At 48.2% G+C, this 17884-nt stretch overlaps 1 protein-coding gene across 15 annotated transcripts in view; it reads right to left on the bottom strand.

Annotated features, from left to right (window-relative positions):
• RGS6 (regulator of G protein signaling 6) overlaps positions 1-17884 on the bottom strand; it is a 603251-nt gene that overhangs the window by 50486 nt on the left and 534881 nt on the right. For all 15 annotated transcript variants that reach the window (XM_019451344.2, XM_019451340.2, XM_019451341.2 and 12 more), the window contains 2 exons: positions 11039-11164; positions 3144-3330 (listed from right to left, as the gene is read on the bottom strand). In XM_019451344.2, coding sequence (XP_019306889.1) covers positions 3144-3330; positions 11039-11164 — 313 coding nt within the window. The remainder of the gene's footprint in view (positions 1-3143; positions 3331-11038; positions 11165-17884) is intronic.

Below are 17884 nucleotides of genomic sequence, written 5' to 3'. Positions count from 1 at the left end.
CTTCTGACAAGAGAGGACAACATACTTTATGAAGTAGGTTTGCCCACAAGAATCAAATATAAACCCAACTAAATATCTAAATCAAACTACTAATTTATGGGAAATACAGAGAGTAGAAGAACATGTTAAATAGCACCACCGGTCTGAAAAAAAAAATCCAGACTGTGGGAATCTCTACAGGACAAAGAATACAATTTCTTCATGAAATAAAATGTAAGAGGGCAGTGAGGGAGAAATAGGGATATAAAGGAAACCTGTAAATTAAAAGGCACTTGAAAGACATGTCAATCTATTGCAGTGTGTGGGCCTGATTTGGATTTGGATTTTAAAATAAGGTTAGGGGCACCTGGGTGGCTCAGTTGGTTAAGCCGCCGACTTCGGCTCAGGTCATGATCTCACGGTCCGTGAGTTTGAGCCCCACGTCGGGCTCTGTGCTGACCGCTCAGAGCCTGGAGCCTGTTTCAGATTCTGTGTCTCCCTCTCTCTCTGCCCCTCCCCTGTTCATGCTCTGTCTCTCTCTGTCTCAAAAATAAATAAATGTTAAAAAAAAATAAAAATAAAATAAGGTTAAAAAATGGCATTTATGCAACTGCTACAAATTTGAACACTTGCTTGACATTTAATGATATAAAGAGAGTGTTGTTAATTTTTAAGGTCTCAGATGTAATGTCTCAGATTTACTTTAAAAATAACCCAATGATGGGGTGCCTGGGTGGCTCAGTAGGTTAAGTGGCCGACTTCGGCTCAGGTCATGATCTCGCGGTCCGTGAGTTCGAGCCCCACGTCAGGCTCTGTGCTGACGGCTCAGAGATTGGAGCCTGTTTCAGATTCTGTGTCTCCCTCTCGCTGACCCTCCCCTGTTCATGCTCTGTCTCTCTCTGTCTCAAAAATAAATAAAATGTTAAAAAAAATTAAAAAAAAAAAATAACCCAATGGTGGGATGCCTGGGTGGCTCAGTCAGTTAAGCGTCCGACTTCAGCCCAGGTCATGATCTCACAGTTCATGGGTTTGAGCCCCATGTCGGGCTCTGTGCTGACAGCTCAGAGCCTGGAGCCTGCTTCGGATTCTGTGTCTCCCTCTCTCTCTGCCCCTCCCTGGCTCTCTCTCTCTCTCTCTTTCAAAAATAAATAAACATTAAAAAAAATTAAAAATAAAAAAAGATAAAAATAACCCAATGGTAGCTGAAAAAGTAGGTGTGGGTACAAAATAAGATCAGTCCTGTATTGATGATTGCTCAGGCTGGATGAGAATCCATAATGGTTTGTTGTCCTGCTCTTTCCACTTTTGCACATGTTTACACGCTTCCATAATAAAAGATTAAAATAAATCCTTCCTGATGTCATGCTCAGAGTGATAATAGTAGATGGGGTGCATCATGGTTCTGACAAGTATCCCTAGTCTTATATTTCATGAATAATGGAGAGTTGAGCTGTGTGTTTCAGATCATTCATGTGAAGAGATTCTCTATCACCTAAGGAACTTCTCCATCACTTAAGGAACTTCTCCATCACCCAAAGAGCTTTCCTATAACCTGAGGAGCTTCTCCATCACCCAGGGAGTTTCCCCATCACCCATGGAACTTCTCCATCACCCATGGAATTTCTCCATCACTCAAGGAGCTTTCCTATAACCTGAGGAGCTTCTCCATCACCCAGGGAGTTTCTCCATAACCCATGGAACTTCTCCATCACCAATGGAATTTCTCCATCACTCAAGGAGCTTCTCTATCATCTAAGGAGCTCTTCTCTATGATCCAAGGAGCTTCTCCATCACCCAAGGAGCTTCTCCATCACTCATGGAGCTTTTCTATCACCCAAGGAACTTCCCTATCACCCAAGGGGCTTCTCCATCACTATCCTTACCAGGATACATCAATATGTGCTTGAGAGCATATACACAGACACATACCAAAAAAAAAAAAAAGATTTATCATGACTTAAATATTTTGCTTTGAAGCTGCAAAGAAGGTGAGGGACTTGAGCTTTCATAAAGCAATAACATTGAGCCAAATCTGCCTGGGACCAGCATTTAATGGAGCTCATGGCCAGGGGAAGAGAAAGACAGTTACAGTGTTGAGCTTGGGAAGGTGTTTCCATTCTGAAGTCCTGAGCAAATAACCAGGCAAATCTGGATGACAAGGGACACTGGTTGTGTTCCCATGCTATTATTTGCATCAGGGCCATTGAGTTTCCTAAATTAGACAATAATGTCTGTAGGAAAGCAAACTATGCAAATTCTCTATGTGGGGACACCACAGGTGAGAGAAGTGAAGAGGGCTGAGGAGACAAGAGTGAAACCTTAAGCCCCATCACCAGGTTAGGATGGATGAGAAGGAATCACAGTGAGGGGCCAGGAAGTAGAAAACTGACCATATGCTTATCTTTAGAAACAGTACCTTCCAGCCTTCAAGGTAAAGCTTGCTATTTAGAGTGGCTTCTGTGGCTTCTGCTTCTTTTGCCAGCCTCCCCAAAACCTGTGCCCAATTGTGGCATCTAGGGACAGGAGTCCTTCCCGTGGGCTTCCTTAGACCCGGGAGCTCACCCCTTTGGGGCACTTCTCACATTGGTAACATTCCCCGTTTTCTTGTCTCTCTCCCCGACTAGCCCGTAATTTCCTTGAGGACAGGAGCTTTTGCCCTTCTTTATGCTATCTTCTCACATAGCACAGGGCCTGGGATGCAGAGGTGCTCCCTAAATAGTAACTGCAGAGTTGGAAATCACTATGGAAGCAGTGTAGGGTGGTAGTATGAGTGTGGGCTTCACAGTTAGATGTGGGCTTGACTCACAGCCCTGGCAGCTGACTACACCCACTGTGCTGATGCTGTGTTATGGTTTCCAGATCCCCCCACGGACTTACTATAGGACTTACGATTTCGTAAAAACACTTTGAGATTCTCCCGGATAAGGTAACACCTGTAACTAAATGTCTATCTCTATGTAACGTAACTAATCTGGGAAGACAATCCGAGGAAGAATTTCACTACACACCTACCTGGAATCGTTTCCCCTGATGGCCTTACACACCATAAAACCTGAAATTCTAGCTACCCACAATGCCTTGGACCTATATTAAAGGGTGGGGTGGCGGAGTGGACAAATGAACGTCTTTTGAGTGGAAAGCATGCACGCAGATGATAGACAAACCTGGGCATCTTCGAATGTGTATCTCCCTCCGTCTTTGACATTTTGACTGGTTATCTCATAGCTGTGAGAGTCCAGGTTGATTGCACTCGGTGCCCCTGGAGCCAGAAACTCTTGCCAGATTTCTTCCACCCTCTTGGCCACATCCTGTAGGGGCTGTTTCTTGAGATCTTGGACAGCCAACCAGAACCTGATGTGGAAGCATAAAGAAAGTCAGTTCCAGGGGGCTCAGCATCTGGACTTTGCTGGATGTGGTCCCAGAACTGACATCCCACGAAACTCATTCTGCTGTGTCGCCCAGCCTTCCCTGCTGCCACTACCTAGGTAACAAAGACAATGGGGACTGCTGAAAATTCAAAGGGGGCTCCGTTATTGTGGAGAACAGAAAAGAAGTGCACATTAGAAAATCATTGTGCTTCTGGTTACCAAAAAGAGGTTTCTTTCCCTTTACATCAAGGTTTCTTGGCCTCAGCACTATTTCCATTTTGGGCTCAATAATTCTTTGTTGCGGGGCTGCCCTGTGCACTATAGGATGCTGAACAGCAACCTTGGCTTCTACCCCCCAGATGCCAGTGGTAACCCCTCCCCACGTTGTGACAACCAAAAATGTTTCCACATATTACCAAACATCCCCTGGGAGGTTAAATCACCCCTGGTTGAGAGCCAGCACTCTATATAGGTGCCCTGACACAGACAAGGTGACTTCCCTTATTATATCTGCTTGGGATCAGTTAGCAGCATCAAAAGAAAGGAAATCCCAAGAGGCAGATAGAATCTTAGGATCATAAAGAAGACCTGAGCTGGAAGGCTCCTGCTATTCATGTTAAAGATGGAAAAAGAGCCAGTTTGCGAGGTCAGTGTCCAGCATGGTGCTTAGCATATAGTAGGTGCTCAGTAAATGGCTGTTGGATTGAAGATGGGCTCATCAGAAACATAGCTGAAGAGGCACACGCGGGGAACCTCTATGGCAAAAGAGTCTCCAGGGAGCACTGGAAAGAAAAACCTCTCGCTCGCTTCCATAGGTGCCTTTCATGAATTTCTCAGCATCAGCATGGCAGCGGCCATTGGAAGTGCTGGGTGTGAGCTCTTTTCTGCTGAGAGCTGCAGCAAACAGGACCAAGTTCGGACAACAGCTCCCGGTTGTGAGGATGGTTCCCAAGGCAGCCCTGGGGAGGGCTTGCAGCAGTACCCAGATCTGGGTAGCACACTTTGTGCCTTGTGAACAGGACAGGCCAGTGTCCCCATCAGTGAGACATGAGGACAGGCCCCGGGCTATGTGGTTCCCACAGCCACAGGAATCACACGTACTCAAGTCAATGAAAGGGCAGGGACAGGAGAAGCTGAACCACGGCATGGTGGAAAGTGTATTCAATCTGTCATGGAATTGCACCCAAAGTAAGACGTACTTGTTTTTTCCTTTTTGTTTTGTTTTGTTTTGTTTTAAAGGTTAAGCGTGTTTTTCTAGTTCTCTTCATAGAATTGTCTTTGGAGCCAAGTGCATGGCCCAAAGGCACCACTTAGTGGCCAACTGTGGTAATACAGCCCCATTTCCCCAAGGACAGGTGTGTGTGCATGAGGCAGGGTGGAGTTCAACTCTTCCCCTGCTTTGCCATTTGGGATTCTAATAATCTCTTCAAAGAAAACCCTCATGGTTCCCTTGTTGGTCCTGAAGAGCGAGAGGCAGGGAAGGAGGCTTAGTGACCTCAGTCGACTAGAAGATCAGAAGACACAGTTCTGTCCTCATCTTGACTATGCCGCTGTCTTGGAATTGTGCCTTTCCAGGCATCTCTTTCCTCATCTGTACAATGGGTATGGAGTGGGTGGCGAGATATGTGATGTGGGTCTGAAGAACTTCCCAACCAGGTGCAACTGAAATGCTTTCAGGCCCCGGGGGGGTGGGAGCCGCGGAGGGGTCAGGGCGGTGGCCACAGGTTCAGTGCTGGGCTTTCTCCTCGGGAGGCCGGGCAGAAGTTGCCAGGGGCTCTTGCTGCTGCCATCCGTTGTTGCCTGGCCCTCCGCACCGGCCACCTTTCTTTCTGCCACAGTTCGGCAGCTCACGTCCTCTGGCTACTGGGGAGGGAACAGTGAGCGTTCTCTGAGCTGAGTGCGAAGGGGCGGAGGGGGAGTTTTAATGGGACCGCAAGCCTGCTTGGCTGCTCAGGGGGCCCCGGAGACCCCACTGGGGAGCGGGGCTCTTCTACGTCCCAGCCCTGCGGCTCAGGTTCCTTAGGCGTCTCCAGCCCACCCTCCAGGACTGCCATGGAATGAAAAGAGGTGGCCGGAACACTTACAGATGAAAATGGTCATCTGGTGATGACAGTGCCCATAGGTTTTCTTCGTCTGCAGGGCAGTGTTTGATGGGCGGGTGAGATTGAGGAAACCCAGCTCTGAAGAAGGAAGCTGGTGTGGGTTTTTCAAAGGACTCGAAGGAGTGCTAGCGGGTGAATCTTTTGCAGCCGCGTGCTGGGGCTGAGTCCTGGCTCCCTCAGGGAGTCGCCTCTGGGCTGATTCCCCCCCACCCCCACCCCCAACCCCTGCTGCTGGAGACAGCTTCTCTGGGCCAGCATCATTCCCAGCCCTCCCAGACCCAGACTCTGCAGTCTCTCACACACATGGATGGTACCCAGGCAATTTGCTGCTCCCTCAATCAATGTCACGTGGGGCGTCACCTTCTGTCACCTTCTGTCCCTTGTTCCGATCTGCTCTGAGGAGGAGCTCTCAAGCTCCGGGAAGGCCCTGAGGACCCAGCAGCTTCTGAGCTCTGCAGGCTCCTGTGGTTCCTGAGGCCTCAGGGTCCCTCTGGCAGGATGATTTGGGAGCCACATTATTGCACATCCCTCAGCTGGGTCTAGAGAAGGTCTAAAGTGGATGTAAATGGAGATTCCAGAGTCAAATGTAACCAACTTTTACACAGTTAAAAGGTTCCCTTTGTCATAAACCAAGATTTTTTTTTTTTTTTTTTTTTTTTTTTAGTAGGAGGAGAAGAGACAACAGGCTAGAAGGTGAGGAGGAGGAGATGACATTCCCTTAGCCAGCAGTGTTCCCTGCTGCACTCATGGGGACCCTCTCAGCCTTCTGTCTGCTTTGGAGGTGACCCACCTTACCCTTCTCAGGTGACGGCCAAAGTGCTGTCACAACAGCATCCCGACTTCCATACGTGTTTACCGTCCCCGGCTCCGAGGAACCTCTGTGTCGATTTGAAATTCAGAGCAGGCTCCGGTTTGCGTTTGCCATCTGCGAGCCCACAGGCCCCGGGGCCCCGGCTGCCCGGCCACACGCCCCTCGCCGGGGCCACGGAGCTCCCCGCCACACGCCTACTGCGGATGCGAGGCCCACGGAGGCCCGTGCGGCTTCCGCCTCATCAAAAGCCCGCAGGTAGCGCCCCTCCTTGAGGACACCAGCCGGGAGGAAGATGCCAACATCTTGCATTAAGCCTCTACGGCTTGCAGCAGAAGGGCTGTCCTGACAGGCAGGCCGCAAGGACTTGCTGGTATTAGGGAGACCATCTGTCCTGCTCCGCTGGAGTCGTCAGAGCGTGGGGAGGCAGCCCGTGTGTCGGCATGTGATCCGTGTCGATGGCTCAGGAATGCGGGCAGACACCAGCCTTTGTGGGGAGGTAGCCTGGGCTCGGCCGCCACAGGGCCCGGCAGCCGTGGGTGGGACTTGGGGGGCAGTCCCGGGCTGCCCCAGGTGGCCTCCTCTGTCACCAGGACCGTGGTGCTGGCGGGGAGTGGGGTTTTTCTCCTCGAGGCTGGCCGGAAGCAGGAAAACCATGCAGCTGTCCGCATTCTCCATCTTGCCAGGGCGTCCGGGCAGCCCCTCAGGTCTCAGTTTACCTATTTTTTTTTTTTTTTCATAAACTAGGATTCTCAAGGCTTAGAAAAATCTAGCTTTTAGTTTGTTCCCAGAGGAAAGCAAAGTCTATGCCGAAGGAAGGCTTTCTGTGCCCTCTGCTGGTCAACAGAGACTCAGGAACAATGGATGCAACTTGACTTGGTTCCCCAGTTGGGCAGAAATCCTTCGGGGCCTACAAACGGCCACCTCCACCAGCACCACCGCAGCTGAGTTATGTTCACTGGGCAGTGGCTGAGGTGCCCCAGATTATCATGGCGGTATGTGAGTCACCCCTGTTCCGATTAATCATGTGTTTGGTTAGTGGTGAGTCCCTCTGGGTCTCGTGAACCTTCCCAGGTCCTCCCAGGACCCGGGGCCATGACTAGCGATGGGAGCTCTCCAGGCAAACCTGGAGACTCCCCCGTGCTCTCTTTAATTGCTTCTCCCTTCAGCTGACACTGTGTGGAACAGGGATAATCAATCTGCAGGTTAGAAGAACAACCACGTTCTCTCAGGAGATGTTACAGCTCATAAAAAATGTACGGGGAACGCTCTTTGCTGTGGGTTTTGAGTTTTAACTCTTGCCCTGCCGTGCAGCAGAGGGTGTCGAGCCAGGGAGGACACAGGTTTGCGAAGAGGGGATGGGGAGGGGGCAAAAGTGGACAAGGGGCTCCTGTCACCCTTCTGGGAAAATGCACAGAGAAGGGAGAAGGACAACGAAGTCAGATAATTGCACTCCAAGTCATTGCTTCAGAGCCCTGAGGCCCTGGCCTCGTGGATGGGAGCCCGCATGCATTCCACAGGCCCCGAGCAAGCAGCTGTCTCCAGGGGCCCACCCTGTCTGAATGGAGCCCCGGGCTCAGCGCAGGGTGCCCCAGAGAGCACACATTCTCACTCTGCGCTGGCTGCAGCAAAATGCACTGGCCGTGCCCCCTCCAGGCCCTGATGATGACACCCCTCCCTCATCTCACCAGAAAAAAAAAAAAAAAAAAAAGATATAAAGGGACTTGAACTTACATCACATTATCACAGACATCTTTTTTCCTTAAAGGATCCGGGGTGATATTGTGAGAGGGATTTCTACGTCTCTTTGGGGCTCCTCTGTTCTGCACCCTGAAGTTCTGGTACCGATTCAACCACTTGGCTACTTAACTGGCACTCCAGGTGCCGGGCAAAAATGTGATGATCTAAGCACCCCTCTAGCTAGAGAGATGCAGGGGAGCACAGGAAGACAAAATGCAGATGCCCTTTGCAATGTATCCAGTCGAGTTCTGGTTGGTCTCTTTGCCTCGCATCCTCTGACGCCTGTTGCCCGGGCTGTTTGATCGATCCTGGGGCGAAGAGATGACCCCCCCAAGGTGGCCAACACAACGGGCTGGCAGGATCCCTGAGTTATGCCCCTTATGCAGCTCTAGGGGGCCCCGTTCACATGGCTGGGGGTGCATCTGCAGGGTGCCATGGCTGTGCTGGACAGCTCTGAGTCCTTGGGCCCTGGGTCATGGTGGGTGCTAAGCCAAAATCTGTGGCCCAAAGGGGAGGGGAGAAACCACCTGGTTATGGATGACCGAAGAGTCCTAAGTAGTTGTGTGATTTCAAACTGAACTTTCCCCCATACATCCAATTATGCTGAATATCATAAAAGTGGAACTTGGGCCTCCAGAGAGGATTTTATAAGCTCTTGGGCTGTACTTTTTATCTCCGGCTGTTCTATTTTCTTTATCCTCTCTCCTGTCATGGATCAGAGGGGACCCTCTTTAAGTGTGGATTTATGCATTCATGCTGCGGGTATAGATTAGTCACCGGCACACTCACAAGGCCACCCCCCCCCCCCGACAGTCTTTCACCTAGGGTTGAATGCAGCCTCCTGGCCCGGGGGCGGGGGGGGGAAGGAGCTGGTGGAGGCGTGAGAGGTAACGGCAGGATGAGGTGCTGAGCACCTGCCGGGGACACGCTCCTCCATGTACTCCTGGCCCTAAATGTAATGCGTTTTCGTTACACTAGTCTGAACCGATATGTGGCCCTGGCTACATTCAGACTGGGCAGGAGGTGCTGAGCCAGTAGATGCTCCCGCTCAGAATGGCCAGGACCCTGTGGTCGTTCTTCCAAGTCTCCGTAATGGTGCAGGTGGCAGGGGGTCATAAGGCCACTCATGGGCTAAGAAATAGGTAAAGGAGACCTCTGTACCATTTTATGTTGGGGACCTGCGTGGGACAGAGATGACAAAGAGAAATGGTCTCCCAGGGGTGGTTCATGGGGACCAAGCTCCGGGTGGGTCCTGGGGCTGAGCTAGGGCACAGAGAGGCTGTCTGAGGGCATCATGCTGGCCATAGAGGGTGTGGCTTCCTAATCAGGACCCACCTCCATTTATGGCCTGGGAGGCTGGTCTGAACCCACCGTAATGAGGAGTTTTAGAAGTCAAGCTTTCTGTTCCAAATGCTTGACTAGGAATTGAAGCGAAGCTCTGAGGTGTGTTTAGAATAATGCCCCAGCATAAGGAAAGAAATCCTGTGTCCTGACCTAGAATCAGATATGCAGCCTTAGTCTGTTTTTACAACAGGTACCTGGCCGCCTAGAAAGGTATAGATACATACAGTTAACTGGCATCTGTGTGACGTGGGAGACTCCCACGGCCACACCTTTGCTCGTTGGGTCTTCCTACGTAGAATACTCTCCTTCCTTCTTTTTTGTCTATCAGTATCCTGTGTGTTTTTCAAAGACCAGCTTATGATTGGCCTACTCTGGCTTACATTCATTCCTCCCTTTTTTGAAAAAAACACTTCCAAAACAGTTCTTAGTGTTTATTCTCATTTACAGTCATTTAATGATTTAATAGTCTCTTGTGCCTTTTCGTCAAGGGCCTGCAAGATCCCTGCGGGTGAGGATCATGCATCTTGACTTTTCTGCATCCCCTGGCAGACTCTTGCAGGGCTTGATACAGCATAGGTGTGGGATAAAGACTGTGTGGTTGATTTATGGGGCTGATATGGTCTCTACTACCAAATAAATAACATGGACTTTGCACATTAACCCTGGAGCGAGCAGTCCTTTGCCCACAGTAGCTCTCGGACTTTTTAAAGTTAAAAAATAAGAAAAAAATTAATAAAATCACCCTTGCTAGAGAAAAGCAACCCTTGGAAGATGGGAATTAACCTAGCGTATAAAAAAGAAGCTGGTGCCAAGAGAAAAACCCCGAGATGTCCATCTGAGAAGCCACCAGTTTGCTAATATCACTCAGGGGTCTTATACCAGTCACCTTTTCCATAGGCTTCTGTGTCTACATCTGATACAGCAGAAGCCTGAATAAACCACAAGTTCCCAAACTTTTCATGACAACAAACCCTTTCCCTTTGAATACTCACCCTTTCCCCCCCTCTCTCAATGGACCTCATGTTTTGAAAGTTTTGGTTTTTTTCTTCCACTGAACAGCAATGATTAATACATCAATAGATTTCCCCTCATCTTGATTAGCTGGAGACCAACGGAAACGATCAGATGTTCTCACTGGTGGCAGGTGACCAGAGCAAACATGACATGGCGTTGATAGAATTCCCCCCCAAAAGGAAAAGCATATTTTAATTAGTTTTTACAGATATGTCGCCAGGTATTGAGTGGTATTTACTTTGGCTTTTTGAAATTCTGAAGTGAGCTCAGGGATGTCTCTTGTTTTCCTGTTAGCTTGTCAAGTATTCAGGACCCCAGACTGAGAAGTTTTGAAGGAGAGGTTCTCTGAGGTGCCTTTCCACTCTGAAGCTCCACGGTTTTCTGGTTTTAGTTAACGCACGGTGTCATAAAACCCATTTGATCATTTACTTATTATTGCAGGCATGTTTCCGATAACTTGAACAAATGTTTGCATTTAAAGAACAAAAATGTTGGTTTTGGAAAGTGCTAGCATGGTGATACCCAAGTGACGCATCAAGCTTGTCCTTCTCCATTTCAACCTTAGACAGATTAGCTGGACTTTGAGTTTGAACCATCACATTTCATCGAGAAAGGGAGGCAGAAAGAGAGACTGATTCTGCAAATTTCTTTGTACACACCGCGCCCAACTTCGAGAGAGTTACCTGAGGTTTTCGGAGCTGAATTCGGACTCCAGGAATCTTAGGAACTGGTCCCGCCCCACCTGGTCCTTCAATACCTCGTCGAAAGAGAAGCCCCATCTCTTGACTCGCTGCTGGCTGGGCTCTTTGCTTTTGGGGAGAACAAAGGTTTAAAAAATGATCAATGCCAGGCAAAAACCTGTGTCCTGTTCCCTCTAACAACTCAAATCTCTTTTGCTGACACATGGCGAAGGGCAATGTCTCAAATTTAAGTGATAGATTCTATAAAACCTGTACAAAGTCCGGTTGCAGACTTTTACTCAACATGAGCCAACAGTAGAATGTCTCTTGAGAGAAGGCATTTGCAAGGGGCAACATTTAGGTGAGGCTCACCAAGATATCTGCCAAGTGGCTCCTGTCTGCAGAAAATGAAACAACCCCATTTATTTGGCTTCTCTGGACCATGGCGGTCAGTTAGAGCCCAACTCTCAACTCCACCATTTTTAGTCTTATTTAGATCCAAGTGACATACCCTTGGTCAGAAATGCATCGGGATAAACCCTCGTCACTTGCCTGGAAGCAGAATGTTGTGTTCATTTCACAACCACCTGCTTCGTGTTTATGATGTTTTGGGCATTGTTTCGAGCGTCTTAACTCTGCTAACTCACAGAGTCCTCACTACTGCTCTGTGAAAAATGTACTGGCACTGTCCCCATTATACAGATAGAGAAACTGAGGTCTAGTGGTCATTTGCCCAGGGACACACTAGGAAGTGATGGAGTCAAGACGAGTCTGGATGGTGTGGCTCCAGAGTGCAGCTCTTAACCTCGCTGTGCTGACTCACGCCCATGTGACCCTCCTCAAACCACGTGATCTTCCTCAGACCATTTCCTTCAGCTCTGTCTTTCCTTTTGCAGTTCACTTGTGTATTTATTCGCCTGACCCTTCAGGCAGCAATAGGGTCCTAGTTCGCAAGCCGCGTGCTATAACCGCCCACGCAAGGAGTGGCCTGTGGACCAGCAGTGGAATCTCAGGCCGCACCTCAGGCATGTGGATTCAGAATCCTCAGCCCAACAAGATCTCTGGGTGATTTAAGCGCTCATTCAACTTTAAGGAGCAGGGCACCTGGGCGGCTCCCTCAGTTGAGCATCCAACTTCAGCTCAGGTCATGATCTTGCAGTTCGTGAGTTCGAGCCCCACATCGGGCTCACTGATGTCAGCACAGACCCTGCTACGGATCCTCTGTCTCCCCCTCTGTCTCTGCCCCTCTCCCACTCACACATGCTCGCTCTCTTTCTCTCTCTCTCTTCCTCTCAAAAATAAAAATTAAAAAAAAAACACACCAAACTTTGAGGAGTATTGATCTGGTGAACTGAATTTTAAACTATATTTCACTTTAAATCATTAAAGTTCACACTTCAGTGGCCACATGTAGCTAAGACTACTGTATTGGAAGGCGTAGCTCTGGACCGAAGTGATTCAAACCCAACCCTTCTATTTCTGCACTGCTGGGCATAATCACCAGCATGAGCGTCTTCCAACTCTGAGATTGTATGCTTGGGGCTTGGGAGAATCTTGTGCACAACTCTGTACCGCCAGGCTTAGCCCAGCAGGGTCACAGTGGAAAGACCAAGCCCATCCGGTCAAGCCTGGGGACTTCTGTGAAACATCTCTTCCAAAGTTCCAGGCCGGGCCTTTTACAACAAGACAAGAAGACAGAGCCTGGATTCTCTTGAACTCAAGCCACAGAACCCATCACACTTGCTAGCTTGCCAGGGGACAGAAACTACTGTTTATGGAGAAGTCCCCTGAGGTTGAGGTTAGCAGCAGATGTGAGTCCCAGAGAACCGCGGCACGTTGCCTCTTTCTGCCGGGGTCATGCTGTGAGCTGGAACGGGCTCCACCATTTGCTCTTTGCCTGCCAAACTTGTAGCGCTGGTGGAAGCTTCACCCTGATGGAAAGCTGTTCCCCAAGAGCCGGGTGTAGAAAGTCACTCCATTTTTGTAGTGGCTGCCTCATGTGTACACACGGCTAGTGTCACCATTTTCTGGTACCCACGCAGCGGGTCCACATTCATCCTACCAGGTTACATGGTGGTATCATGGGTGGGAGAAAGGTCGTTTTGGGGGCAGGCTAGGAAGCGTGGACTGTCATGTTAGATGCGTCATCAGAGACATAGGACACAGATGAGGACATCCAGAGAGCTGCAAGGTCAGACTTCAGCAGAAATAAGGTGGTCTATAGAGAGGGCACCTGGATACCGTAGTTTCCTAGGGTGGCCGTAAGAAATTACCAACAAACTGGGTGCCTTAAAATAACAGAAATTTATTCTCTCATACTTCTGGAGGCTAGGAGTCTAAAATCAAAGGTGTTGGCAGGGCCAGGCTTTCTCTCTGAAGGCTCTAGAGGAGAATTTGTCTCGTGTTTTTCTCTCAGCTTCTGATGTTGCCAGAAATACTTGGGGATTCTTGCCTCCGTCACTCCAATCGCTGCCTCCGTCTTCACGCGGTGCTCTCCCTGTGTGTTTATCTTCATGTGGCATGCACTCTGTGCATGTGTGTCTGTGTCTGTTTTCTCTTTCTGTAAAGATACCAGGCATCCTGGATTAGGAGCCCACCTACTCCAGTTTGAGCTCCTCTTAACTGCCTGCATCTGAAATAGCCTTATTTTCAAATAAAATCATATTCGGAGGTTCTGGGATGGGTATGCATTTTGGGGTGACAATATTCAACATCTGGGTTCCCTCAACTATCCATTATTCACAATCCTCCTTCTACATGTGGAGGCTCCACATCTGCTCCTTTTCCCCCTAGTACATGTGGTTATTGGGATCTGTTCTATTAAGAGCTTCTCGGCTCAGCTTCTTTCAATGTGTGTTTCTTGCAGCACTTGGGTATTTCCAAGCATCATCCTCTTTAAGGTTCAAGATCAGATTTGAACATGTTGCTACCACTGAATGGGCTCTGGTTATAAAATAATTTTGAAAATTAAAACATCTCCAGGTGACTGGAACAATAACTTTCCCTCGGCCCAACTCAAACGAGTAATTCATGGAACTCACAGCCCCTTTGTTTCCAACCATTGTTTTGAGATGCTTCCTTATGACATACATTTGCATCATCATTTAGCCTTTCAAGGGTATGTCACTGTCTCTCCAGCTACCTTGTGAGCCCTTTGAGGGCAGAGACCATGTCTCATGCATCTTTGTATTCACCATAGCATTTTCACACAGCAAGTGTTCAACACTAAGCGGAAATCAATAAGAAAATGTGTATAGTGATGTGAGTGATGTGTCCTTATCCTGATGGGATTTTCTAATTGCTAGCTAGATGTCTTTTCTTTAATTGGTGCTCTGTGCCACTGATTCTTACCAAATTCTTACATCCCACTGGGCAGCCCAAACCAATATAGAGCAAAGACAGGTGGCTCTCCAAGGGAGTCCATCTTTCATTCCAGCTGATCCCCCAACCTAAGAGCATGGTAGAAATCTCCCACATTGAGAACAAGAAAGACAGGTTCAGAGGAAGCAGCCATCTATATTCAATCTCAATATATGCCAGGGAGGTGGATATTTGTATTTAGGTGTCCAGAGATCAAGAGAGGTTAGATTTCCCAAAGCCACACAGTCTGGAATCGGTACATGGGCCTGCCTATTTCTAAAGCCTGTTCTTTTTTTCCTACTACCTTGCCTTCCACTACATTTCCCTCATTTGAGGTCTAAACTAAGATTTGGGGACATACATAAGCCATCTTGAAAAGACTTTTGAGTCTTTAGAAAAATTATGAAACAAAGGACAGTTCCTTAAAGAGCAAATATCCAAGGATGCCATTTTAGGGTCAAGGCTTTTGAAAGAATGATGGCAATTTTATTTTATGCCCCTAGAGTAGCCTGAGGGTCCTGAGTACTCTGATGGGGAGTGGTCCAGGTATGTATTGTTCTGTGACAAATCATCCTAAAACTCTGGCTTAAAACAGTGATTGATTATTCTTTCTCTGTCCCCTGGGTTGACTGGGGCTCAGCCAGGGGATTTGCACGTGGGGTCTCTCAAGTAGTTATAGCTGGAAGTTGGGGGTGGGGTCATTGAAAGGCTCAATTGGGCTGCACATTCAAGATAACTCATCACATGGCAGTTGATACTGGTTGTTGGCTAGGAGCTCAGCTGGGGCTGTTGGTGACATGACCTCTTCAGTGGCCTGGCATTCTCACAGCATGGCCAATGGGTTCTAAGAAGGAGTATCTCAGGAGCAAATGTTTTGAATGACTGTGATAGGAGACACGGAGCTACTTTATGACCTATTCTCAGAATGTTACTTCTGCCACACTCTATTGGTCAAATTAGGCACCAACACCAGCCCAGGTGAAAAAGTAGGGACCTATCCCATCTTGATGTAAGAAGTGACCCACGCATAAGATGAAGAAAGGCATGGATGGGGCCATATTTGGAGGCTGGCCACCACAGAGAAGAAACTTGACTAATACCCTGGACTAATAGTTCTATCAGACTTGCTGGGCACAGGAAGCTTGGGGACAGTTGCTGCTACTCAGCAGATCAGGCAGGCTGGTAGCGGATACTATGGCCAAGCAGGATAAACCAGTTTCCTTGTAGCTCTTCACTCATGCCCAGCAGAGAGAGAAAGCTAAACCATGTGGAGAGAGTAAATTACGAACCACAATTCTGGTAATGCCACGTTTTTGTTAGATCCACTATCTGGTTAATGACATGACCAGAAATATTTCTGAGAGACCTCCCTGAGACACTCTCCTGATGGTATTTAGACTACAGAGTTCTCGGGGCACCTGGGTGGCTCAGTTGGTTAAGCGTCGGACTTCAGCTCAGGTCATGATCTCTCAGTTTGTGAGTTTGAGCCCCACATCGGGATCTGTGCTGATGGCTCAGAGCCTGGAGCCTGCCTCTGATTCTGTGTCTCCCTCTCTCTCTGCCCCTCCCCCTCTTATGCTCTGTCTCTTTCTCTCTCTCTCAAAAATAAATAAACATTAAAAAAAATTAGACTACAGGGTTCTCTCCAACTGCAATCTGGCAACTTTTGGCTGATTTTTCCTCCATGATGAGCCCTGGCTACCACTCTTTTCTTTAAACTTGATTTCTCAGAATTTCCATCAGATAGACTTGAGGTGTAGTTTGCTCATCCTTAAAAGGGTAGTCTTTAATTGCCCTCTGAATAGATGCTTTCTCATCCTTGGATTTCTAGATCTAATAGCTTGCCTGAGAAGGAAAAAGGATTAAAGCACAATTTTCTATTATTCATGCCCTATCCTACATCATCTTGCCACTTATTTTGTTAAGTCCTGTTGCTGTCTTCCACTGGGCCGTCTGTAACCTCCACTTGGCAGAGAGAGTATGCTGAACTCTGTAGAATGCAGACTTTGTCTGTCCTGGACACTGTAATGAGCCTGCCTGCAGCCCTTTGCCCAGGCCCAGTGGAAATCAAAGCCTGCCTCAGACTAACTTGAGCTCCCAAGGAGAGTCCTGCTTTCTTACCTGCTGCCTTGACTCTTCCATAAGCCTCTACCCATCTTCACCCCAAAACTCCTTCCCATGAGATGTTCGGGAGGGTAGAAGCCTTTACTGAGATTCAAGGGTCTTGAGAAGGGGGTACATATTGCACCAGCCAGCAGCAGACATTAAAAAACATCACATACTTGATATTCCTGTGTTTGCAAAGTCCTTGGACGCTGTGGTCTTAGGGCTCTTCCTGGCCCTGCACAGAGGCCTGGTCTCTCCCATCACTCTGCTCTTCCCTGCTTTTCACTGTGCTTAGGTCTCCCCTCTCAGGAACAAAAATTACAAGAAATACGTTCTTCTCATTGCCTTAAGTCACAAGCCCTGCCCCTTGTTGTTTGAGTCTCTGCCAACAACTCTGCCCTCAGAGCCTGATTTTATGCCCAAATGACTTATCAATGTCCTTTGCCAGAGGAGAAGGAATCCTCGGTCTGGGAGATGGGAGGGCATGTTTAAGGCACCTTGCTACATTTGAGTCTTGACAGAACTTCTTGTTTGGAATTGAGCACACAGTAAGTTCTCAATTCATATTTATTGAATTAAGCTGAAACTGAGAAAAAATGATCTTTGATTATTCTACTGGTTATCTTAAGGCTTTGTGTCATGAGCAGGGACCATCTCTAGGCTGAAGCAGGAGGTTGGCACTGATCCCAGACTCTGTGCTTCTCCAAAGGTAGGTTCCTAACCACTGCCTGCATCTGAGTGGGTAGGAATGTCCTGCTGGGAGAAGAAAGGGCCTCACAGCTTCTCTTTATTTTCACTTGTATCTAAATCACTTGACTCTGTTTGAATGTACACAGAATGCCTTAGGTGTCTTAGGCATTCTGATTAGAGTAGAAACCTAAGCGATAAGACCAGAACCAGAGTACTAGTTGTAGGAGCAGATAGCATTCCCTTGGGGACAAAGTGCTGACAGGTTGGGATAAACTAACAGGTCAGGTGACCACCACTTCCCCGAATGATCACATACTTTGTTGCTGTCTTTACAGAAAGAAGGGGGAAATCCCAGTGTCCTTATGGTGAATTATGTTTATGTACCTACCTCCCTAATTCCCAAATACCAATGAAATGATCAGAGAAATAGTCACTCCTTCATCTGTCTTCCATCCAACTTATGTGTTTTGAATGCCTACTATGTGTCCGACATAGTCCTAGTTAAGTCCTAACTAGAAAGAGAACCAGGGGGAGGATGTGGTGGAGAAGAGCTGGATGGATGGGGTGATCACTCAGGGTGACTGATCACAGAAGACCTTTCTGATGAAGGGACACCCATGCTGACTGAGAAGTGAAACCAGCCATGAGAGGTTCTGAGGAAGTGGTCCAGGCAGAAGGGACAGGCAAGAGTCT

This window comes from Panthera pardus, unplaced genomic scaffold (assembly GCF_024362965.1).
Source record: "Panthera pardus isolate Hobbes unplaced genomic scaffold, ASM2436296v1 HiC_scaffold_24, whole genome shotgun sequence".
NCBI lineage: Eukaryota > Metazoa > Chordata > Mammalia > Carnivora > Felidae > Panthera > Panthera pardus.
Note: the sequence above shows the minus strand (reverse complement) of the source record. Positions and strands in the feature narration are given on the sequence as shown.